The following is a 20,796-nucleotide window of genomic DNA, read 5'->3' as shown; positions in this document are numbered from 1 at the left end:
CAGCACCAGAGGCTGAGGGGGGTTGAGCTCCCTTTTCCCCACCCGTTCATAACGTGGACAGTTTGGTTCTTGTCCTCTTTACCTGGCTGCTAACAGCCCTCGTTCCTTGTGGGTGTTTGGGTGACTTTCCTGCTTCCTTCTGAATGGAGGCATGCTGACGAGCAAGGGAAGGACGCTTTGGCATCTCAGTACAAAATACTCTTTAGTAGCTTTAGCTAGAACAGAACACCGAGTTCCAGGGGTTCTGAAAGCTCTGCTCATACTGCCCTGCCCATGGGGTCAGCTCCTGCAGGCTGATGACGCCTGTCACCCCTTGGTCTCATTCTCATTCTCTACCTGAGGGCTATGCAACACAGACACCAGACACAGCCTGGCCAAACAAGGACACTTTGTTTTATTACTGCTTTCTTGAGAAGTCTTTCAAGGCATAAAATCTCCACCAGAATCCAATCACGTACCTCTGTCTAACTAGAGCTGGTCCTCCCACATCATCAGACAACTGGATGAAGTTTGTGGGCTGTTTAAAGCATATGGTTTGTAAATATTGTAAAATCAAATATTACTTTTGGCTTTTATTTACTGCAGCATTTCACATTACCTAGCACCAAAATAGCTGAGGAGGTCTTCTCTGCCTTTGTTCTTTCTCTTGCTCTTTTTCTTATGCTTCTTTGCTCCCTGCCTTCCATAGCAGCGGTTTCTCTGCTCTGATTCTTCCTCTCCCCACTGCCTGGCCCTCCTCCTGCACTGTCTGCCCACCAACTCCACACCGCTCTCTTCCCTGGCCCTACTCACCCTCTCCCTTTCCTCCCCCTGTGCCTCTCATGCTGCCCCTTGATACTCCTGGACGTCTTAGCTACCTTTCCCTCTCTCTGCTTTCACTTCCAAAAGCTGCAGGCACTCCTTCCTCAGACTCGACTCCCCACCTGCCTCCACCAGGCTATTTTCTTTTCCCTCCCTATACCCACCATGAGTCCTTTTTTCCTCTTTCCTCTAAAGGTAACACGGGGATCAGAGAACTGTAGAATCAGAGTCACAAGGGACACTGCTTGTGCTATACTGGCAGTTACTTCTGAGTCAGAAAATCTTTCTTCTCCAATCACCTGCAATAATGGCTGCCCCCAACCCCATCCCTCCTTAGAGCAAGAGAGGCTGGGGAAGAGAAAACTTCCAGGCTCCCTCACCAACACTTTCACCCCTCTTTCCTGTCTCACCACACAGACAGACACACAGATGCATGCGCACACATGCCCACACATACAGGAATGCACACATATGCACACAAGCACACATGTATACACACAGGAGTGCACACATATGTGCTTGCAGGCACACATGTGCACACCCGCAGGGGTACACACCCACACCCACAAACTCCGAGTGCCCTTGGTGAAGAAAGAGTTTGTGCCTGGCCTCCTCTAAGGCCCTGAGCTTCCTCTCCTGTGTTTCCTTCGTCCCTGGCCAGGCTGACGTGTGCTGCGCACCTGCAGGGTGAGCACTTGGACATGTGATTCTAGCTTGAGGGGATGGAGAGGGACAGCCATGGTGGGGTTCCTTACTCCAGGTGCAACTCTTGGGTGGCAGGGGGACAGCAATGGTCAGACTGAACAGGGAGCTCATGTCAAAGCCAGCTTCCACCTGGGGTCATATTTAGTCAATCAATCCACAGTCAGCGCTCTTATCAAGTGGGCTTCTTTCCATGCTACTGGGCAAGGCATCTTCAAAACAGAAAATCAAGAGGGAAAATGAACACAGCCCTGAAGACACACTCTTGTAACCATAAAACAATGACTCTAACATTCATCATTCTCAGCCAGAGCTTCTCCAAGCACTTTATGGAATCTAGGATGCTATTTCCTTCATAGCTGGGGAAGTAGAGGTTACACTGAGTAAGCTGCTTGGGGATCGTGGAAAATCCCTCGATTTCCCAGGACTTGGCTCCTCACATTGGAACATTCATTTGAAAGACCCAAGGAATATTAATTGGAACAGAGATGAATGTCTCAGCTAGGTGTTGACTAGGAGGCCAGCCTCACACAGGCAGAGTCTCTCCAACCCTGTCCTGCCTCCACATCCCTGCTCAGACTGGCTTGGCTGCCCGTGGCACTGAGCTGCACCTTAATTCCCAATGCAGCAGTGCCCACCCCTTGGAGAATAGGAGAAGAGCTGCCCTGCAAGCCCTCCAGGTGAGCGAGGCTTGCAGGTCAGCTAGAACGTGCCCCACCATGTTCAACCCCACCCTGTTGTTCTGTGTCCAATGCCAAGGTGCGGTCTCTGCTTAGCTGTTCTCCAAGAAAATTCCCAAGACAAGGAGGAAGCAGTGACAGCTGAAGGCCAGGATGAAGCTCCATTTCATCTCCCTGCCCCCCTCCCAACTCCCCCACTGCCTTCCACACACCCCTGAGGGGAGCAGAAAAGCAACTGTGAATATTCTTCTCCACCTGAGTTCCCTTTTGCATCAACTAATTACCAGCCCAATTGCCGATAAATTACTAGTATAAAATGTTGTGTGTACACAGGCAGATGCAGATAGATGTATGTATATATAGTCATGGAGTCCAGCCTTTTTTCCTTGTCCCCTTCCTTGTGGGCGGCTCCAGACAAAAAGCTTCTGTCCCCTGGAGGGTTCATCGGGTCATGGGTGCCACGTAGTTGGCAGGGAAGAGGCCCAGCTTGTTGTGCAGGCGGCCGGTCCACCAGGACGGGTTGGAGCTATCCAGGACCTCCACCACCTCCCCGCTGTGGAACCCCAGCTCGTCATCCTCCAGGGCCTCAAAGTCGTACAGCGCCCGGGCCCACCGCACTCGCTGTTGGGGGAAGCACAGAAGAGGCTCTGCTGAGCTGTGGGCTGGGCAGGCAGGGGAGGGTCTGCTGGCTCTTCCCACCACATCCAAGTCCTTTGAGAGCAACATTCCCTGAAGGCTGACCCCTCTGCAGCTTAAAAAATCTTTTTTGTAGAGATGGGGTCTCACTATGTTGCTCAGATTGGTTTTGAATCTTTGGCCTCAAGCAATCCTCCTGCCTTGGCCTCCCAAGTAGCTGGAACTACAAGTGTGAGCCACCATGCCCGGCTACCCTGCTGCAATTTAAATCAGATACCTCTGCACAGGCCTGAGCAAGAAGTTCCCAGAATGCACCAGCGTCACTCTGGAGACTCAGGACTTTTACCAACAGATGTTACTGTCCAAAGCCCCAAGAGACTCCCTGAGAACCACTCTCTCCACATCAATAGGTGGTATTTTTATCTTCTTTGAGTGACAAACAGAATGGCAACATGCCCCAAAGAATAGCCCTTGGTGTTAGGGCAATCAAGTCATGAGTCAAGATGGATCACAGGCCAGGCACGGTGGCTCACACCTGTAATCCCAGCACTTTGGGAGGCTGAGGTAGGAGGACTGCTTGAGCCCAGGAGTTCCAGACCAGCCTGGGCAATATAGTGAGAGCTTATTGCTACAAATAATATACCTAGCTGCTTGGGAAGCTGAGGCAGGAGGATCGCTTGAGCCTAGGAGTTTGAATCTGCAGTGAGCCGTGATTGTGCCACTGCACTCAAACCTGGGAGTCAGAGTGAGACCCTGTCTCAAAAAACAAAACAAAAAAAAAAGATGCAATGATAAAGGCAATGGTAAAGGACTATGATAAAGACGATAAAGAACCAGAACTGAGGACTATGAGAACAGGGAAGGCCTGGCAGGCACCAGACTGAGATCAACAGACTGGACGGTGCTGGCTCAGCCCCAGGCCTCCCCAAACATTCCATCCCCTCTCATTTGATCTGTGTGTGCGGTTGTTTGTTTGTTTGTTTGTTTGTTTGTTTGTTTTGAGATGGAGTTTCTCTTTTGTTGCCCAGGATGGAGTACAATGGCGCAATCTCGGCTCACTGCAACCTCCGCCTCCTGGGTTCAAGCGATTCTCCTGCCTCAGCCTCCCGAGTAGCTGGGATTACCGGCATCTGCCACCACGCCCGGCTAATTTTTTGTATTTTTTGTAGACATGAGGTTTCACCATGTTGGCCAGTCTGGTCTCAAACTCCTGACCTCAGGTGATCCACCTGCCTCGGCCTCCCAAACTGTTGGGATTACAGGAGTGAGCCACCGTGCCTAGCCAGATCTGTGTGGTTTGAGTTTCTCTTGCCTCATCTTCTCCATTGAGCTCTGTTCTGGGGCCTTTCCCCAGGGATCCCAGAGAGGGATGGTTCTCATACCCCTGCTGCCTGGAGCTGCACTGGGTCTGTGTGTCTCCGATGCATAAGGGCCGCATTCATTTCACTGCCCAGGCTGGTGCCACAGTGCCCATCATTTATGTCAAGGCTGCCTCCTCGGCGTTCCTAGGAACATACAACAGAAGACCGGTCATCCCGCTGCCAGGACATCTCCCACCGGTTCCCCCAGTGCCTTGCTCAGATGCCATCCACACAGCTGGTATATTCTAGGAATACTTACTGGTGATGACAATAAACCCTCCACGCTGAGGGGGAGGAGGACCTAAGGTCTAAAGGGACCTTAGATTCTGAAGGCAAAGAAGGCAAAGGCGGGTTTTATTTATTCAGTCAAGAAATATTTATCAGGCACCTACCATGTGTCCAGTAGCAGACACAAGGAAAATATAGCTGGAAAGAGAAGGTCTCTGGCTTCATAGAGCTTCCATTTAGAGGGGGAACCACGCGCATTTAAGTGGTAAGTGAGCAGAGAGAAGAAATATCTGTGTCTGCCCAGGAAATCAAGAAAGGCTTCACAGAGGAGGTGATGCTTGAACTCCAGCTTAGAGGAGGAGTAGGACTGCCCAGGGCGGGACTCATCAGGCAGAGGGATCATCATATAAAACACCACAAAGGCATGAGAGGAAACGCAATGGACCATTCGGGTAACTAAGGTAGTGTGGGGCTGCTGGAATGTATGTTTGCACAGGGAGTTGGTGGAAGGCAGCAGGGATGAGGCTGGGGAAATAGATTCTGGCAGCTCACAAAGGACTTTGTGTGCCCTGGTAAGGAATTCAGGAACGATGAACATATTGTCCATCTCAGTAAGCTGCCTGAAAACCCATTGGGAACAAGGGTGGGGGCAGATAAATAAGTAATAAACAAGGCTCTGTTGTGGGTATTAAGTCTTTTTTTCTTGTGGATCTCGATAGCCAGATGGGTTAAGGGGCATGAATAGATTTGGAAGTGTGCTGATAGGAAAATGAAGCAATTGTTCACTGAGTCCTCAGGGGAAGTGTGTGTGTGTGTGTGTGTGTGTGTGTGTGTGTGTGTGTGTGTGTGTTCAGGCGGGAGTCATTCAATTCACAGAGATGTCTTTGCCAAGAGCAGTTTCCCTATTTCTGCCATTTGCGGGGGGGTCCAGGGTCTTCATCATGAACTCTCTGAGACTTAGAGAGGCCGGGCCAGGCCTGGAGGGGAGGCAGGTTCTCCTTTCCACCGTATTGTGCCCACTGCCTTCTTTCCAGATACCTGGTGGAAATGGTGGTGCTGCAGATACCGCTGCTGTGGGGGCTGCTGCAGCTGCTGGGGCGCTGGGGCGTACTGCGGAGGCTGTAGCTGGTGCTGGTGCTGCTGCAGGGGAAGGGCTGGGGGGTGATCCGACAGCTTCCGGTTCATCGAAGGCCGCATTTCTTCTCCCACAGCTCCACTGAGGTGTGGGCCTCCCTGGGACCTCCGGTCCAGGCTGTTGCCCCGGTGACCCTGGGAGAGAGAAGAGAGATGCTGCAGATGCGTCCTCCTCTCTGATCTTCTGGCCCTACCCCACCCTCGGGCAGTTGTTCCCGGACCCTGCTCATTCTGGCTCCAAGAAATAGCTGGTGGGTGGGGGCAGCTGAAAGAGAATTGATACTTCAGACCTTCACATTTTCCAAAGTGGCCTCTATATTCTCAGATCCTCCCAGTTTTAGGAGTTCAGGTCTCTGGTTCACAGACTAACACTTTCCGCCTAGTAGCCATTTAATCCATTTCCAGGGTGCTTGTTTTTTCTCTGTGTAATCAAGCTGAAATATTCCACTTTACTGATACAATGCTGCCCCTTCTTATCACATGTTGCCACACCGCTGGACATCCTACCCTCCAGATGAGCTCCACTGTTGACTTTGTGTGATTTTGAACTGTCATTTATGGCCTGGTGATAGAGACCTAAACAGCAACATTCTTGCAATGCCGTGGGAACCACGCCTGCCGCTGGGGAAGAAGTAAGGCCTTTTTCCCTAATGTTAAAACAATCTTACGAATCAGAAATACCATATTGTTATTTTCATTTAACAAACAATTACGTAGGACCCTGGGTGTAGCATATACCAGGCACTGTTCTAAGCGCTTTACAAATACCAACTCATTTAATCCCGTTTAATGCAATTTTATATTGCTTCTCTTATCTCTGAATGCACATCCTAGTGAGTTAATATCTGTTCGTTTCCTGGTTAGAGTGATTCACAAGGTCTTGGCTAGCCCTTGTTTTCCTTTCTCAACTTCTGTGTGCATTTGGTGGGAACTTCTTTTCTCCTTTGGCAGTAACTTCTCAGGCTTAAAAGCAACTAGGGACTTGAAAAAGGAGGATTTTCTTGACTTCCCCAAAGCACACATTGCTTTCACAGTCTCAATACCTTTTCAGATAACCTGTCCCTAGGATTTCAGCTATTCTAGTGAATGCTTCTTCCTATGATACCTGTCTCTTATAACCATGTTATTTCCTTTGAAAAATAGTTTATAAATTGGTGTATGTGTGTGTGTGTATGTGAGAGAGAGAGAGTGTGTGTGTGCATGTATGAATTTACTTATGGGAGGCAAGTTAATATTTTCTTAGTGCTTAATATGGACCAGACTCTGATAGTGCTTAGCTGTAGTAACTCATTTACTCCTCACAACAGCCCAGTGAGGGAGGTTTTATTGTTTTCTCCATTCTACTGATGAGAAAACTGATACTCAGAAGGTTTCTTAACTTGGCTAGGTAATACAGGTAGCTAAGTGATTAAAGCAGGATTTCATACCAGGTCTGTCTGACGCATTTCCTTTTAAAGCAATACTCTGTATTCCAAACAGTTCCAACAGCAATAATTCCAAGTGCAGTTTTCTCCTCCCATGTCCTCCCCACTCCCAATCCCATCATAAAACTCCAACTGCTGAATTAATTCCTGAACTCTAGGCTGTTCCCTAATGTCCCCGTCTGTAGCACCCCCAACTCCTTCATCTTGGACAACTCTTGAGCTAGGTTGAAAACTTTGGTGTAGCAATGTCTATGAATAACAAAAAAACAGCACCTGTGGCAAGAACTGATGCTTGTTGAGTGCAGTGTGATGAGGAATGACATGTAGCTTGGGATACATTATCTTCTCCAACCTTCACAGCCATCCTGGGAGGTAGATATTACCATTATCCCTACTTTATGGATGAGGAAACTGAGGCTCAGAGAACTTTCCAAAGTCACACAACTAGCAAGTGTTAAGTTGAGATCTGACCTCAGCGCTCTGAGCCCTGTCTTTCAGTATACTCAGAGGATCTACCCATCCTATGCATTTTTCCTTGTGGTTCCCGTGAGAACTTGAGCTGCCTAAAATCTCTAGACTGGGGTCGATTGGACCTGGAGCATACCTGGTCTTCTCGGGTTCTGTCTCTAAGGAAGATCTGCTTCTGTCTGGAGATGGAATTTGTCCTGTAGTAGTCCACCAGCTTGTTTAGGGATGGAAACTTTTCAGTCCACAGAAAGTAATTACCCTTGTTGTCTCGCATGACCTTGAAGTGTTGAACGTCATCCTCATGCCTGGAGATCAAGGCAAAACGAAATTGTATGTTACACGGTGATAATGTCACCACCTCCAGGCTGCTCGCATCTGGGATGGTGGAGTCCTCTTTCGGCAGGAGATGTAGATATGGATGACTCACTCATCACTGGGCAGGTGGGCCAGCCCAGTCAGGCTTCGGCAGGAGCTTTGCAGGATGGACCACTTAGGATACAGGCTATGCTAGAGGGGATTTACATCAGCAGAAGGTAATCAGATGAGCTAAAATTTGTCTTGGACACTGGAACTAGCCTTTTACAAGAAAAGCATGTTCCAAGTGCCTTAACCACTAAAAGATCAAGGACCTTTTCACAATGTTTATTTGCAAGATGTCAGTGGGGTTATTTCAAGCTCCTATTATCTTTCTGTTACCAGAAATACTTTGAACCATCTCCTTTAAGCTCATAAGCTAGCACTGGCAGGTAAGAAGCTGCTCTCTTTCCTAAGAAATATGTCACATTTTTTCTCTATGTAATAAGGATCATCTTGGTTTATGTTTTGCATAAATAAGGTTACAAAGTGTTTTCAGCTTTTGGCGAAATAGCTTTGTATGAAATATAGAGGGTTTTTTTGTTTTTTTGAAATGGAGTCTCACTCTGTTGCCTAGGCTGGAGTGCAGTGGTGCGATCTCTGTTCACTGCAAACTCTGCCTCCCAGGTTCAAGCGATTCTCCTGTCTCGGCCTCCTGAGTAGCTGGGATTACAGGCACCTACCATCACACCCGGCTAACTTTTTTGTATTTCTAGTAAAGATGGGGTTTCACCATGTTGGTCAGGCTGGTCTTGAAGTCCAGACCTCTGGTGATCCACCCGCCTCGGCCTCCCAAAGTGCTGGGATTACAGGCGTGAGGCACCGCGCCCAGCAAAATGATAGAGTTTTAATTGGCAAGGATCTTGGAGATTGTTTAGCCTTACTTCTCCATTTTACAGATGAGAACACTGAGGTTCAGAGAGGTTCAGGGGCTTGGCCAAGGTCACTGCTGAGTGGCAGGACTGAGGCCAGAACCCTGAGTCTCTGACTCCAGTCTAGTGAGATTGCCTGTCACGCCACGTAAACATGATAACTTCTTTTAGATCAGCACCTTCTGATGCCAGTCTGGACTCACAAATGATGGGATACATTTGAACCAGGGCTAGAGAAAATGGATTTTATCCATCTAGGAAGGGTGGACTGAGCCTTTACCATTAGATCCAGTTTTACTTTATTGCCAAGTCATTCTCTTTTGGATGTAAAGTTTATTTTCAAACGACATACATTTATATCTAAAAATAAACCAGCACCAGTGATGCCAATTGCCTGATGTAAAAGAAAGGTCAAGAATTTTAAAGGGTCTTGGAGAGTAAAGATACCTCTGAGAGTAAGTGGAGGCTTCTTAGGGATGGATTTAGGGATCTGTGTTAAGAAGGACATGGAAATTCTGACCCTCAGTGTCATCTTATATGCTGAGATTTGCTCATAGCTGGGTGAAGCCAAAGGTTGTACAAGTGGCCTCTTGCTTGACTGATTTGGGGTGGTAATCAACATATTGCAATCACTGCGTGGTCCTCCCCTTGGTTTTGGCCACCAACGGATACTTTCTTCATTCTAAGACAACATGGATCAACTCAAAGTCATTACCCTTCACATCCGGGTGAGGAGGAGGAAATATTCTTATGATATTATAATTTTTCATCCACCACCTCAAAGAACTCAGAGTGTGAAACACTGACCCTTTTACTCTCATAAGCTGTAAGGATGGATGTGAGAGTTGCTGTTGATCATCTGGGTCTACAGGGAAAGGATGGCCTGACCATTATCTCAAGCCTGAAGAGGAACAAAGGAAAGGATGCGACTCAGGGCGCTGGACTCCAAAATCTGGTGTTTTAGGCCCTTAACAAATGCTGAGTGATAGAACTACAATTAGCTCTTAATTATCTGTGCCTATGACAGATGTAAAAATAATTAACAATGATTTTGCTTTGGAAAATATTATACTGCATTTCTGCAGAAGATGTGATAATGATTACGGTAATTGTTACCATAACTAGAAGCTTCATTGCCTCAATATTAGGGGAAGACTTTGGTAGAAGTCAAGGCTGACTGTTTTGTAGAATTCACTTTAATAAAACAAATATAAAACATAGTTCTGGGTCCGGGCACAGTGGGTCACGCCTATAATCGTAGCACTTTGGGAGGCTGAGGTGGGCGGATCACATGAGGCCAGGAGTTCAAGGCCAGCTTGGCCAACATGACGAAACCCCGTCTCTACTAAAAACAACCACACACACACAAATTAGCCAGGCATGGTGGTGCGAACCTGTGATCCCAGCTACTTGGGAGGCCAAGGCATGAGAATCGCTGTGAACCTGGGAGGCGGAGGTTTCAGGGAGCCGGGATCGCGCCACTGCACTCCAGCCTGGGTGACAGAGCAAGAGTCTGTCTCAAAAAACCAACAAAACCACAAAAACCATAGTTTCTAGCTGAAAAAGCCAGAGTCATCTTCATGCAAACCAAAGGCCCAAGAGATACCCCTCAGTCTAACAAATTACTTGGTCAAGTTTATGATGGGGTAGGGAGGGGAGGCTTAAGAAATAGATTTGACTTGTAACATACATACATACATGTTAAATATAATATATGTATAATTGTTTTTTCTAATTATATATGTATATAATATATGTAAATAATCTTTTTCTTTTGAGACAGGATCTTGCTCTGTCACCCAGGCTAGAGTGCAGTGGCACGACCTTGGCTCACCACAGCCTCAACCTCCCAGGCCCCAACAATCCCTTTACCTCAGCCTTCCAAGTAGCTGGGACCACAGGCACGCGCCACTGCACTGGGTTAATTTTGTATTTTTACTAGAGATGATGTCTCCTTATGTTGCCCTGGCTGGTCTCCAACTCGTTGGCTCAAGCAATCCTCCCACCTCAGCCTCCCAAAATGCTAGGGTTACAGGCATGAGCCACAGTGCCCAACCCTGACTTGTAATATATGTTAATGGAGCCAAATTTCATTAATTAAGACCTAACAAGATTCGAATTTGTGATACATCAATATTGGCCTGAACTAAAGCTTACCATTCTCCAAGTTATGAAAATAAGGTTTTTCTTGAGGAAAATTAAGAGTTTAAGCAAGATTGCAAGGGCAATGCTAAAGAGACCACTTTAAAGGTATGCAGGCATACAAATTGTTGACCTGTTATTTTTAAGTCCTTCCTACCTATCCTTTCAAATATCCATTCTTTCTAAATAGCAAAGTGGCCACAGTTTATTACTTGAGATTGGATTTCTGTCCTTAAAACAAAGCCGCATGCCTTTCAAAATATATTGAATCAACCAGATCGGTATTTCCTGTCAATAACCTGACAGTAACGTTTTACTGTACTTCTCCTGATCTGCTAACAGCATTATATTCTTGCAGTTTCACATGTGGTCAAGTCTGATACGTGACTTGCGATCCCCAACATGCTGACCACACACAGTGTTCCGAATTGGGCTTCTGAGTTTGGGGCTGTGTAATGTCTACACATGGACTGAGTCACTTCCTATAGGGTGCTGCACCTTAGTGAGATTTCACTGTTACAGTCCTCCCCCATTCCTGGCCCTCCTTGGCTCTGTTCTCTTGTTTTCGGTTTTGTTGTACTGTACTGTGTCGAAGTAGCCTTTCTTTTTGTTCAGCTGCCTACAACTATATATGTATTTGTTGGGGCTCAGAAAATGACACCCCTTGGCATGCTGAGTGCATTGAACCAAAGGAGACTGGAAGGCTTCACAAGTAGCCTTGGAAGCAAAGTCTTCCTTTGGCCTTTTCCTGACCTCCTGTCTCCCTCTCCTCTTTCTCCCCGTGAGTGAGTCATAGAAATTGGAATTCCTCTTCCCCACAGTGGGTCAGAGAGACTAGAAAGGTCACTATTAGGGAGGCCAAGGCAGGAGGATTGCTTAAAGCCAGGAGTTTGAGATCAGCCCAGGCAACATAGTAAGACACAGTCTTTACAAAAAAATTAGTTGAAAAAACAATATTAGCCAGGTGTGGTGGTGTGCACCTGTATCCCCAGCTACTCGAGAGGCTGAGGTGGGAAGATGGCTTGAGCCTGGGACACAGAGGCTGTGGTGAGCGATGATTGCACCACTGCACTCCAGCCTGGGCAACAGATCAAGACCCCGTCCCCCCACCCCCCCAAAAAAAAAAGAAAAAGAAAAGAAACTTGGGACAGGCCTTGTTCAGTTTCCCACCTCAGTCTGTTACCTTAGATCAAACCCCCTTTGTCCAATCCCATTTCGACAGGGCTGTCTATCTTTTGTCGAACCTAAGCATAAAAATAGATGGCTTTCCCTGGGTTTTGAGTCTTCATTTTTGAAGGCTTCTGTGTCACACGAGTCTTTGATGAAACAAATGTGTCCACTCTCCTCGTTAACCTGTCTTGTAGGAGTGTCAGCTGTGACTCCTCTGATGGGCGAAGAAAGGTGCCACACCTTTTCCGCCCCTGTACATCCTACAGCAATGACTTGAGATTTCTATTTTTCCCTGACTCTTCTTCAGATATGCATCAATCATAAAAGAAAAGGTTAAGATTTAAACCCCCAGATGGATCTGGACAAGTGGGAGTTCTCCTCCTCCTACCCCTCCTTCCTTCCACAAATACTCACTGAGTGTCTCTATTTTGTGCAAGAGACTGTTAAAGGCATAAAGAGGAAGTAGAGGAAAATCTTGCCCTTTCAGAAGCACCTGGGCTAGAAGGGGAGGCAGACGGGCATAGAAATAATTTTGAATACACACCAGTGTGCTAAGGAGTGGTGTGCATGTGTTCTGGAGAGGCACTGGGAACAGCAAGTTGTGAAGTTGCTGCCATGCTTGGCCCCTAGGCCACCATGCTTCTGACCATTGGGTCATGTTCCAGAGGTCCCTTCATGGCTTCAGCATTCTGGGAGGTTAACAGGCTGAGAAGGGTCAAGGTGGCGTCAGGAATGGTCAGTACCTGACAGAGATGGAGAAGTCCCCTGGGGAGCTCTGGCTGGCCCGGATGATGAAGAAACCAACCTCCTTGCCCATGAGTAAGTTCTCTGCCTGGTGTCGAGAGAGGCCTTCGTGAAACCATCTGTGGGGCGAGATCAAACAAGAGCATCAGGATGAGACACAGGAGTGACAGAAGGGAGACATGAAGAAGAGGTGACCCAGAGGGAAAGAGGCTGGGGACTCTGTACAATAGGCAGCAGAGAGAGACCAAAGAGGGGCCAGGGGCTGTTTGAACTCAAACCAGTGCTCCGGGCAGCTTTCAGGAAAGGCGAGGGCGCTTTCCCCTTGACTCACCCTCTTTGTTCCTTCTCTCCGGGAGAAGTCTCTCTCCAGCCTGGGAGACAATCATGGAAATGTGTCGCTGCACCAAAACGGGGTAGTGTGGGAGTGACTCACTGCAGGAAGCAGCCGCCTGCCGGCAGCTGCGGAAGAGATAGACCAGAGCTGCGGGGACAGAGGATGCACCGGGGAGGGAAGGGAAGGCTTCAGGCACTGGGGCCAACCAGGTGCAGCCGGCTGAGCAGGGCCTGGGGTGCTCATGCCTGCACTGAGGCCTCAGTGGCCTAGAGGCTCCTCCCTGGGCATTAAAGGAGAGTTACAGCCCAGGGTGTCACGTTACCTAGGCAGGCATGGAGCACAAGGGGGCTTTGCTCAGTGTGCCTAGCAGAGGCTGCAGTGTTTCTAGGGAGTCCAGTGTACACACTTGGAAATGAGCGAGGCTGGCAGCAGCCAGAGAGTGGCGTCTATACAACAAGATCTGGGGCCTGCCCCAAAAATCCAGGCTGGGAAATAATCTTTACTGTGGAAAAGAAGAAACAGGAGAAACCGCTCTATCAGCAGAACGGTCAGGGTGGCAGCCCCTGGAGGTACAGCTGCACACAGCGTGGCATGTATGAAATAGGTCAAATACTTACACAGGGCCAGGCAAGCTGTGGCTGCGGCCTCAAGGCAGGAGGCCAGAGACCTCTCTCGACCACAGACAAGCAAAATGAGTGTCTGTAATCACTCAGCGGCCAAAGGTGGGACTGTGTCACATTGCTTCAAGGTGGCTGCTCTAATTGCTGCCACCAGAAGGTTCATATGCATGTTCCTTGAAGATAAAAGCCTGTCAGGCCTTGGCTTTGGATTCCTTTGTGAGCAATTCTCTGTGCTTTCTAGAATTTGGGAACCTGAGACAAGGGTAGCAGGAAGGAGGTACTTATTGGAGACTGAGTCCCCCTCCGGGACTGAGGGGGAAGGTTGGCTGTGCTCTGAGGGGGCTGAAAGCAGCAATTTCTGGTGACCTGGAAATTCTGCCTGAGTATTTGCCACACAATTCTACAGGGCTAAACAAGAGACTACCACACACACCACTGCCATGTATGGGAAATGTAACGGGGATGGGAAAAGGAATGGGGTATGCACCACAGCAGCCGTATCACAAAGGAAATATTTTAGAAGTGAAGGGGATTTAGGAAATACACATTTGTCCTCCGACTGCAATCTGATAGCGGGCTTCTTTCAAGATTTGTAAAAATTACCACATATTGCATATTAGACATGAGTGGTTATGGTTTCAATATTACATATTCATTCATTCATTCAAAAGCTTTACTGAACATCTAGTACTGTGCTGGGCCCCCTGCAAAGCACTGGGGACATGCTAGTGGGCAGAACAGACACCTACCCCTGCCCTCAGGGAGCTTACATTCTATTCAAGGGGGACACAAACAAAAGAACAAAATAATTAAGACCTGCAGTGTGCCAGATGATGGTAAGTGCTGTAGAGAACATGAAAACAGAGAGGAGAGATGGGGCGCTGCGGGTGAGAGATTAAGGTAAGGTATGGTGATGAGAAAGACCTCACTGAAAAGGAAACAATCTAAACCTGTAGGGGACTGGGGTGTGGGAGGAACCAACACAACAGACTGAGGAGGAGAAGCCAGGGCAGTGGGAGGACAAACAGAGGAAGGATGTTCTGGAGCCAAAATGAAGGTGTTCCAGTGGGAGGGGGATCCCCAGGGCAGGTCAGGCTGAGATGACCCCTGGGAGCTGCAGCCCATGGTGTGCCTGGTGGGAAGGGTTGGGAGATGAGGAGTTGGAAGCAGCAAATATACACACTCCTTTTGAAGAGATGGAGTGGCAACTGGAAGGGGATTTGATATTAAGAGTTTTCTTGTTTTATTTATTTAGTTAATTTTTTTTTCTTTGAAACAGAGTCTCTCTCTGTTGCCCAGACTGGAATGCAGTGATGTAATCACAGCCCACCACAGCCTTGAACTCCCAGGCTCAAGCGATCCTTCTGCCTCAGCCTCCCAAGCAGTTGGAACTACAGGTGCATGCCACCACGCCTAGCTAATTTAAAAAATTTTTTTGTAGAGATGGGTCTCACTATGTTGCCCAGGCTGGTCTCAAACTCCGAGCCTCAAGTGATCCTCCTCCCTCAGCCTCTCAAAGGACTGGGACTATTGGAATCAGCCACCACAAAACCCACCTGGCCTCTGGGTTTGGTTTTGTTTGTTTGTGTTTTGGTACGTTGGGAGAAATTGCAGCGTGTGTGTTTGCTGACAGGAATGATCAAGCAGAGAGGGAAAGGAGGTTGATGTGGGAGAGAGAGAGGCGAATTTCTGCTAGAAGCACTGACAGTTCCTTCCAGCCAGCTGCAGGAAAGGCCGACTGTTTGGGCACGCTTGCGGGAGGCAGGTGGATGTGGTAGGGGTGGGGTGGGGGTGAGGAATCTGGGAGCTAGCTTCACTTCTGGTGGCTTTCGTTGTTCCAGAGAACCTGGAATCAAGGTCACAGGCTGAGAGTGATGCAGGGAGGGGCTGGAGGTTTGAGGAGCAGGTGGGGTATGCAGAGGTCACCGAGCAGATTCCTGGGCAGCATCAAGGGCCCTGTCAAGGTCAGTGGTCATTCTCTTGGTTTGGTGGTCAGTTCAGGTTCACCATGAGTGTTGCTCCTGCACCTCGCTGGAGTCACCAATACTACTGTGGTTTTCTAACAAACTTTTGCTCTTTGAGCTAGACCCTGGTTCTGAGGCAAGATTAGATTTCTATCTAACCCTTGTGGTCAATTCTTGAGACAAACGAAGCCCAATCTCAATTTTGCATTTCCTCTTTAGGAAGAGAACTTCCCCTTCCCCCACTGACTTCTCTCACTGGGGTGAGCACGCTTTACTGAAGGCAGGGAGTGTCCGTCCACCCATCCAGTGAAGGCTGAGAGCCTGGTGAGGATGGTTAGGATTGGGAGGTCACAGAGAAGTGCTTAGGAGAGCAACTCTCAAAGTGGGGTGGCCAATAGCGCCCCCTTTGGAATTCTAGGGAACCCTGTGGTTGAAACCACTATAGGTAATTTGAGTTTACAAACTCATTTTATAAAAACTTAAAATAGGCCAGGGGCAGTGGCTCATACCTGTAATCCCAGCACTTTGGGAGGCCAAGGCAGGTGTATCACCTGAGTTCAAGAGTTTGAGATCAGCTTGTCCATCATGGTGAAACCCCGTCTCTACTAAAAATACAAAAGTTAGCCAAGTGTGGTGGCATGCGCCTGTAATCCCAGCTACTACGGAGGCTGAGGCAGGAGAATTGCAATGAGCTGAGATGCACTCCAGCCTGTGCAACAGAGCAAGACTCCGTCTCAAAACAAACAAAACAAACAAACAAACCAAAAAACCTCCAAAACTTAAAATAGGCTGGGCACGGTGGCTCATGCCTGTAATCCCAGCACTTTGGGAGGCTGAGGCAGCAGATCACGTGAGGTCAGGAGTTGGGGACCAGCCTGGCCAACATGGTGAAACCCTGTCTCTACTAAAAATAGAAAAACTAGCCTAGCGTGGTGGCATGTGCCTGTAATTTCAGCAACTCGGGAGGCTGAGGCGAGAGGATGGCTTGAACCCAGGAGTTTCAGGCTGCAGTGAGTGGTGATGGAGTCGCCACACTCCAGCCTGGGTGACAGAGTGAGACCCTGACTCACAAAAAAAACTAAAAAAATAAAAAAGGAAAGAAAAACTTAAAATAGCAATACATATACATGGTGTAAACATCGAAAGGGAATGAAATGAAATGCAAAGTGTCCCTCCTGCCCTGGCCTTCAGCTGCATGCTCTGGCGGCTCTCTGGAGAGATCTCCAGAGGCAGCCACTTTTGACAATGTCCTGGGTTCCCATGGATAACTGTAGTGATTGCTGGGAAAGTAAGAGGAGTGTGTGTGGGTAGGCCCATCTCAGCAGGCTGTGAATACTTACTCGGGAAACTGGATGTCTATGAAATTCTTGGGCACATATCCTTCCTGGCTCCCAAGCTCCGCCTTAAACCACTCCTCTTGGTTACTCAAAATCTACATGGAATAAAAGGAAAGACAAAGACATTGGAGGGAGGATACCAAAAAACAAGAGAAAGGGGCTGCAGGGCAAAGAAGGACCTTTTGGACTTAGAGGGAAAATATGTTAATACGTTGAAAGAACTGAACAGCTGTTCTAGGATTTACCCCAGGCCTGTAGAGGAGCTGTGGGTTTACCTTTGGAGTCAGCTTCTCCTCATCCCAAGTTATTTCCGTCCACTTGTGCCGTCCACTTATGTCACCCCACTGTGGCTTGGCCTCCCAGACTCAGCACTCAGGGACTTCCCTGAATCCCTTCTTCTATTTTGGAAATTCGTTTGTCCCAGGTAGCACCTTAAGTTCCTCATCTGAGCAGATGGTGGGAAGGCAAGAGTGGCTATTCCCTAGTTTTGTTTTGTTTTTTCTCTTCTAGGTAACCAGGAAACTTTTCTTTTTGTTTGTTTGTTTGTTTTTTGTTTTTTTGAGATGGAGTCTTGCTCTGTCGCCAGGCTGGAGTGCAGTGGCGCCATCTCAGCTCACTGCAACCTCCACCTCCCAGGTCCAAGTGATCCTCTTGCCTCAGCCTCCCGAGTACCTGGGATTACAGGCATGCGCCACCACACATGGCTAATTTTTCGTATTTTTAGTAGAGACGGGTTCCACCATGTTGGCCGGGATGGTCTTGATCTTTTGACCTAGTGATCTACCTGCCTTGGCCTCCCAAAGTGCTGGGATTACAGGTGTGAACCACCAGGCCTGGCCCAGGAAACTTTTCAAAAATTTAATTTGCTTTTGTTTTTTAAACAGGCAGATTAAAACTTAAACATCCCAGTGGGGCCAGCTTTGGAAACAGTAACTCTTTGTGTTCACATGCTGTGTATTTCACAGATAGTTTGGCTGGAACTCAAGATACTGGGGATGCCTTTTTTAAACTTGCTTTTAGAGCCAGATCCCAAGCAAAACCAAAAGTTCTGTCTTGTTACTCTGTGGCCTCACTTTGACTGTGACCCCACATGTTATTGTCTACCTTAGTTAGTCATATTACTCACCAGACTTGACTGTATGTGGCTTTTGGTTTCTCAAAAAATGAGATTTACCATTAAAAGACAAATATTTGGCACTGCCACTGAGAATGTTTTGAAAGTCTGAGGCCAGGCGTGGTGGCTGACACCTGTAATCCCAGCACTTCGAGAGGCCGAGGCGCATAGATCACTTGAGGCCAGGAGTTCAAGACCAGCCTGTCCGTTATGGTGGAATGCCGTCTCTACTAAAAATACAAAAAGTAGCCGGGCCTGGTGGCACATGCCTGTAATACCAGCTACTCGGGAGGCTGAGGCAGGAGAATTGCTTGAACCCAGGAGGCGAGGTTGCAGTGAACCGTGATCTTGCCACTGCAATCCAGCCTGGGCAACAGAGTAAGACTCTCTCTTAAAAAAAAATCGTTTTTTAAGTCTATGATATAGACTAGAACAATAATTCTAAATAAGGATAGCAGAGCAAAAGATGGAAAGAACCCTGATAATGCACTGAACCACTGAATTAGATGATACCCAGGAGCCTTCCTACTTCTGGACTTTGAGAAATTACAAGTCTTTGTTACTGTTTAAGCCATTTTTAGTTTATGTTTCTTGTTCCTGAAAATATCTTAACTGATAGAAGTACGATGATAAAGAAGAAAGCAGAAATAGATAGAAAAGGCATTCAGATGTGGAGGAGAGACCACTTGCCTCAGCAATGAAAGGAGTTACTGAGGCCAAGTCAGATGGCAATGGAACTTCCTCCTTCAGCTCTGAGGAGGTGTGGTACATTCTGGGAATGAAATGCCTCCAGGTGGCTGGAATGTAGACTGTGAATATCTTGAAATGTAGGGGCAGCCCTTAAAGGATTTTGAGCAGGGAAATAACAGTGAGAATTAGAGTTCAGAAAGAGCTCTGGCTGGGTGTGATGGCTCATGCCTGTAATCCCAGCACTTCAGGAGGCCCAAGCGGGACGATTGCTTGAGCCCAGGAGTTTGAGACCAGCCTGGGCAACAAAGCGAGACCTTGTCTCTATGAAAATAAAAATAAAACCTAGCAAGGCGTGGTGGAAATACATCTGTAGTCCTAGCTACTCAGGAGGCTGAAGTGGGAGGAGCGTGTGAGCCCAGGAGTTAAAGGCTGTAGTGAGCTCTGATTGCACCATTGTACTACAGCCTGGACAACAGAGAGGGACTCTGTCTCTAATTCAGAGAGACAGAGAGACAGAGAGAGAGTTCTGTATCAGAGATCAGAATGTGAAGACAGATCGGAAGGCTAAAGCTGGGAGAGAAACTGTAGGAAGATGAGCGCAGCCCTCCAGGCAAGAGATGATAGTGCCTGGGCTAAGAAGAGGCGAGGATATATTTTAGAGAAATTCAGGAAGCAAACAGGCAGGATTTCTTGACCAATCTTGGAAGCTGAGAGAGAAGAGGATTCTGGGATGCCACTGGATTTCTGGCTTGGGAGACTGAGTAGGTGGTGATGGCTTTATAGAAATAGAAGATACACGAGAGGAGGCAGGGCTGAGAAAGGGCTCATGGGCTTCAGATTGCATGCGGGTGATTGTGAATTGAATTCTTCAACTGAGAAGAAAAGCTCAGGAAGCAGCTGGATGTGTCAATCTGGACCTAGGAGAGAGGGTGAGGGTGGGGCTTGGGGTTTCAGAGTCATCAGAAAGTGGGTGGAGTCGAAGTCACAGGGCCCTTGGGCTTCTCTCTCCCAGAAAAGAAAATGGGAAGATAATGGAAAGAACTAAGTGCTTGAGCGGAGATGATGACCTATTTCTGACATCACTCCAAGGTGGAAGGAAGGGGACAGTGTTGTGGGTTGGGAACGAGAAGACCTGGTTTCTAGCTTGGCTCCGTCACTAGATATGTGATCTTGGCCAAGTCAATTAGCCATTTGAAAACTGGGGACAATAATAGCCACCTAGCACCTCACAGAGCTGATGTGAGGATCAAATGAGCCCTGGTACCTGAAAGTCCTTCAGAAAGTGTAGACTCTTTTCAAAAAAATACAATTCCATCAAATGCGGTATTCTTATGAGGGAGGCCTCCAGCTCTGAATAGAACATGGAAGGGTTTATGTGTTCTTTAAAGCAGTATGTGTGTATGTTTTGAATTTAGTCACTTATTCTGAAGAAATAAAAGTGTGTCCCATATTTGAGTTCGAGATTGCTGAGAACAGAAAACTCTGTAGTTTCTAACATCAAATGTGACTGTTGGTGTCACCAAGGACATGTGGGTATGTGTGTGCTAAGGGGGCAAGGGAGGAAGCAGAAAATCTAGGTCAAAAGAACTAGGAAACCCAGCAGCAGTGCCTCGTAGCCACATAAAGAACACAAGAGCACTGCACTCTGTCCATCGCTCCTGAATTTATGGCGTTGGAATTCCTTTCTCCCGTCACATGGGAATGCGGTGTTTGGCCAGGGTAGCAAATGTCACACAGAAAGGGGTAACAGAGGCCATTTGGAAACTGGCTTATCACCCTAAGAACCACACTTTGAGGCCGGGTGCCGTGGCTCATGCCTGTAATCCCAGCACTTTGGGAAGCTGAGGTGGGCGGATCACCTGAGGTCAGGAGTTAGAGACCAGCCTGGCCAACATGGCAAAATCTGATCTCTACCAAAAAGACAAAAATTAGCCAGGGATGGTGGTGCATGCCTATAATCTCAGCTACTTGGGAGGCTGAGCCACGAGAATTGCTTGAACCCGGGAGGCGGAGGTTGCAGT

The 20,796-nt window shown here is 47.9% G+C and overlaps 1 protein-coding gene across 11 annotated transcripts in view; it reads right to left on the bottom strand.

Annotated features, from left to right (window-relative positions):
- Window positions 1-371: 371 nt before the first annotated feature.
- GRAP2 (GRB2 related adaptor protein 2) overlaps window positions 372-20,796 on the bottom strand; it is a 72,568-nt gene continuing 52,143 nt past the window's right edge. For 9 of the 11 annotated variants that reach the window (XM_023221936.2, XM_023221937.2, XM_023221933.2 and 6 more), the window contains 6 exons: window positions 16,975-17,066; window positions 12,716-12,835; window positions 7,571-7,739; window positions 5,447-5,677; window positions 4,202-4,324; window positions 372-2,804 (listed from right to left, as the gene is read on the bottom strand). In XM_023221936.2, the coding sequence (XP_023077704.1) occupies window positions 2,625-2,804; window positions 4,202-4,324; window positions 5,447-5,677; window positions 7,571-7,739; window positions 12,716-12,835; window positions 16,975-17,066 (915 nt within the window). In that variant the 3' untranslated portion in view covers window positions 372-2,624. Of the gene's footprint in view, window positions 2,805-4,201; window positions 4,325-5,446; window positions 5,678-7,570; window positions 7,740-12,715; window positions 12,836-13,047; window positions 13,198-16,974; window positions 17,067-20,796 lie in introns of those variants that run through there. The other 2 variants (XM_031934635.1, XM_023221943.1) reach the window with 2 other exon arrangements.

This window comes from Piliocolobus tephrosceles, chromosome 19 (assembly GCF_002776525.5).
Source record: "Piliocolobus tephrosceles isolate RC106 chromosome 19, ASM277652v3, whole genome shotgun sequence".
Taxonomy (NCBI): Eukaryota; Metazoa; Chordata; class Mammalia; order Primates; family Cercopithecidae; genus Piliocolobus; species Piliocolobus tephrosceles.
This window is presented reverse-complemented; position numbering and strand designations above follow the sequence as displayed.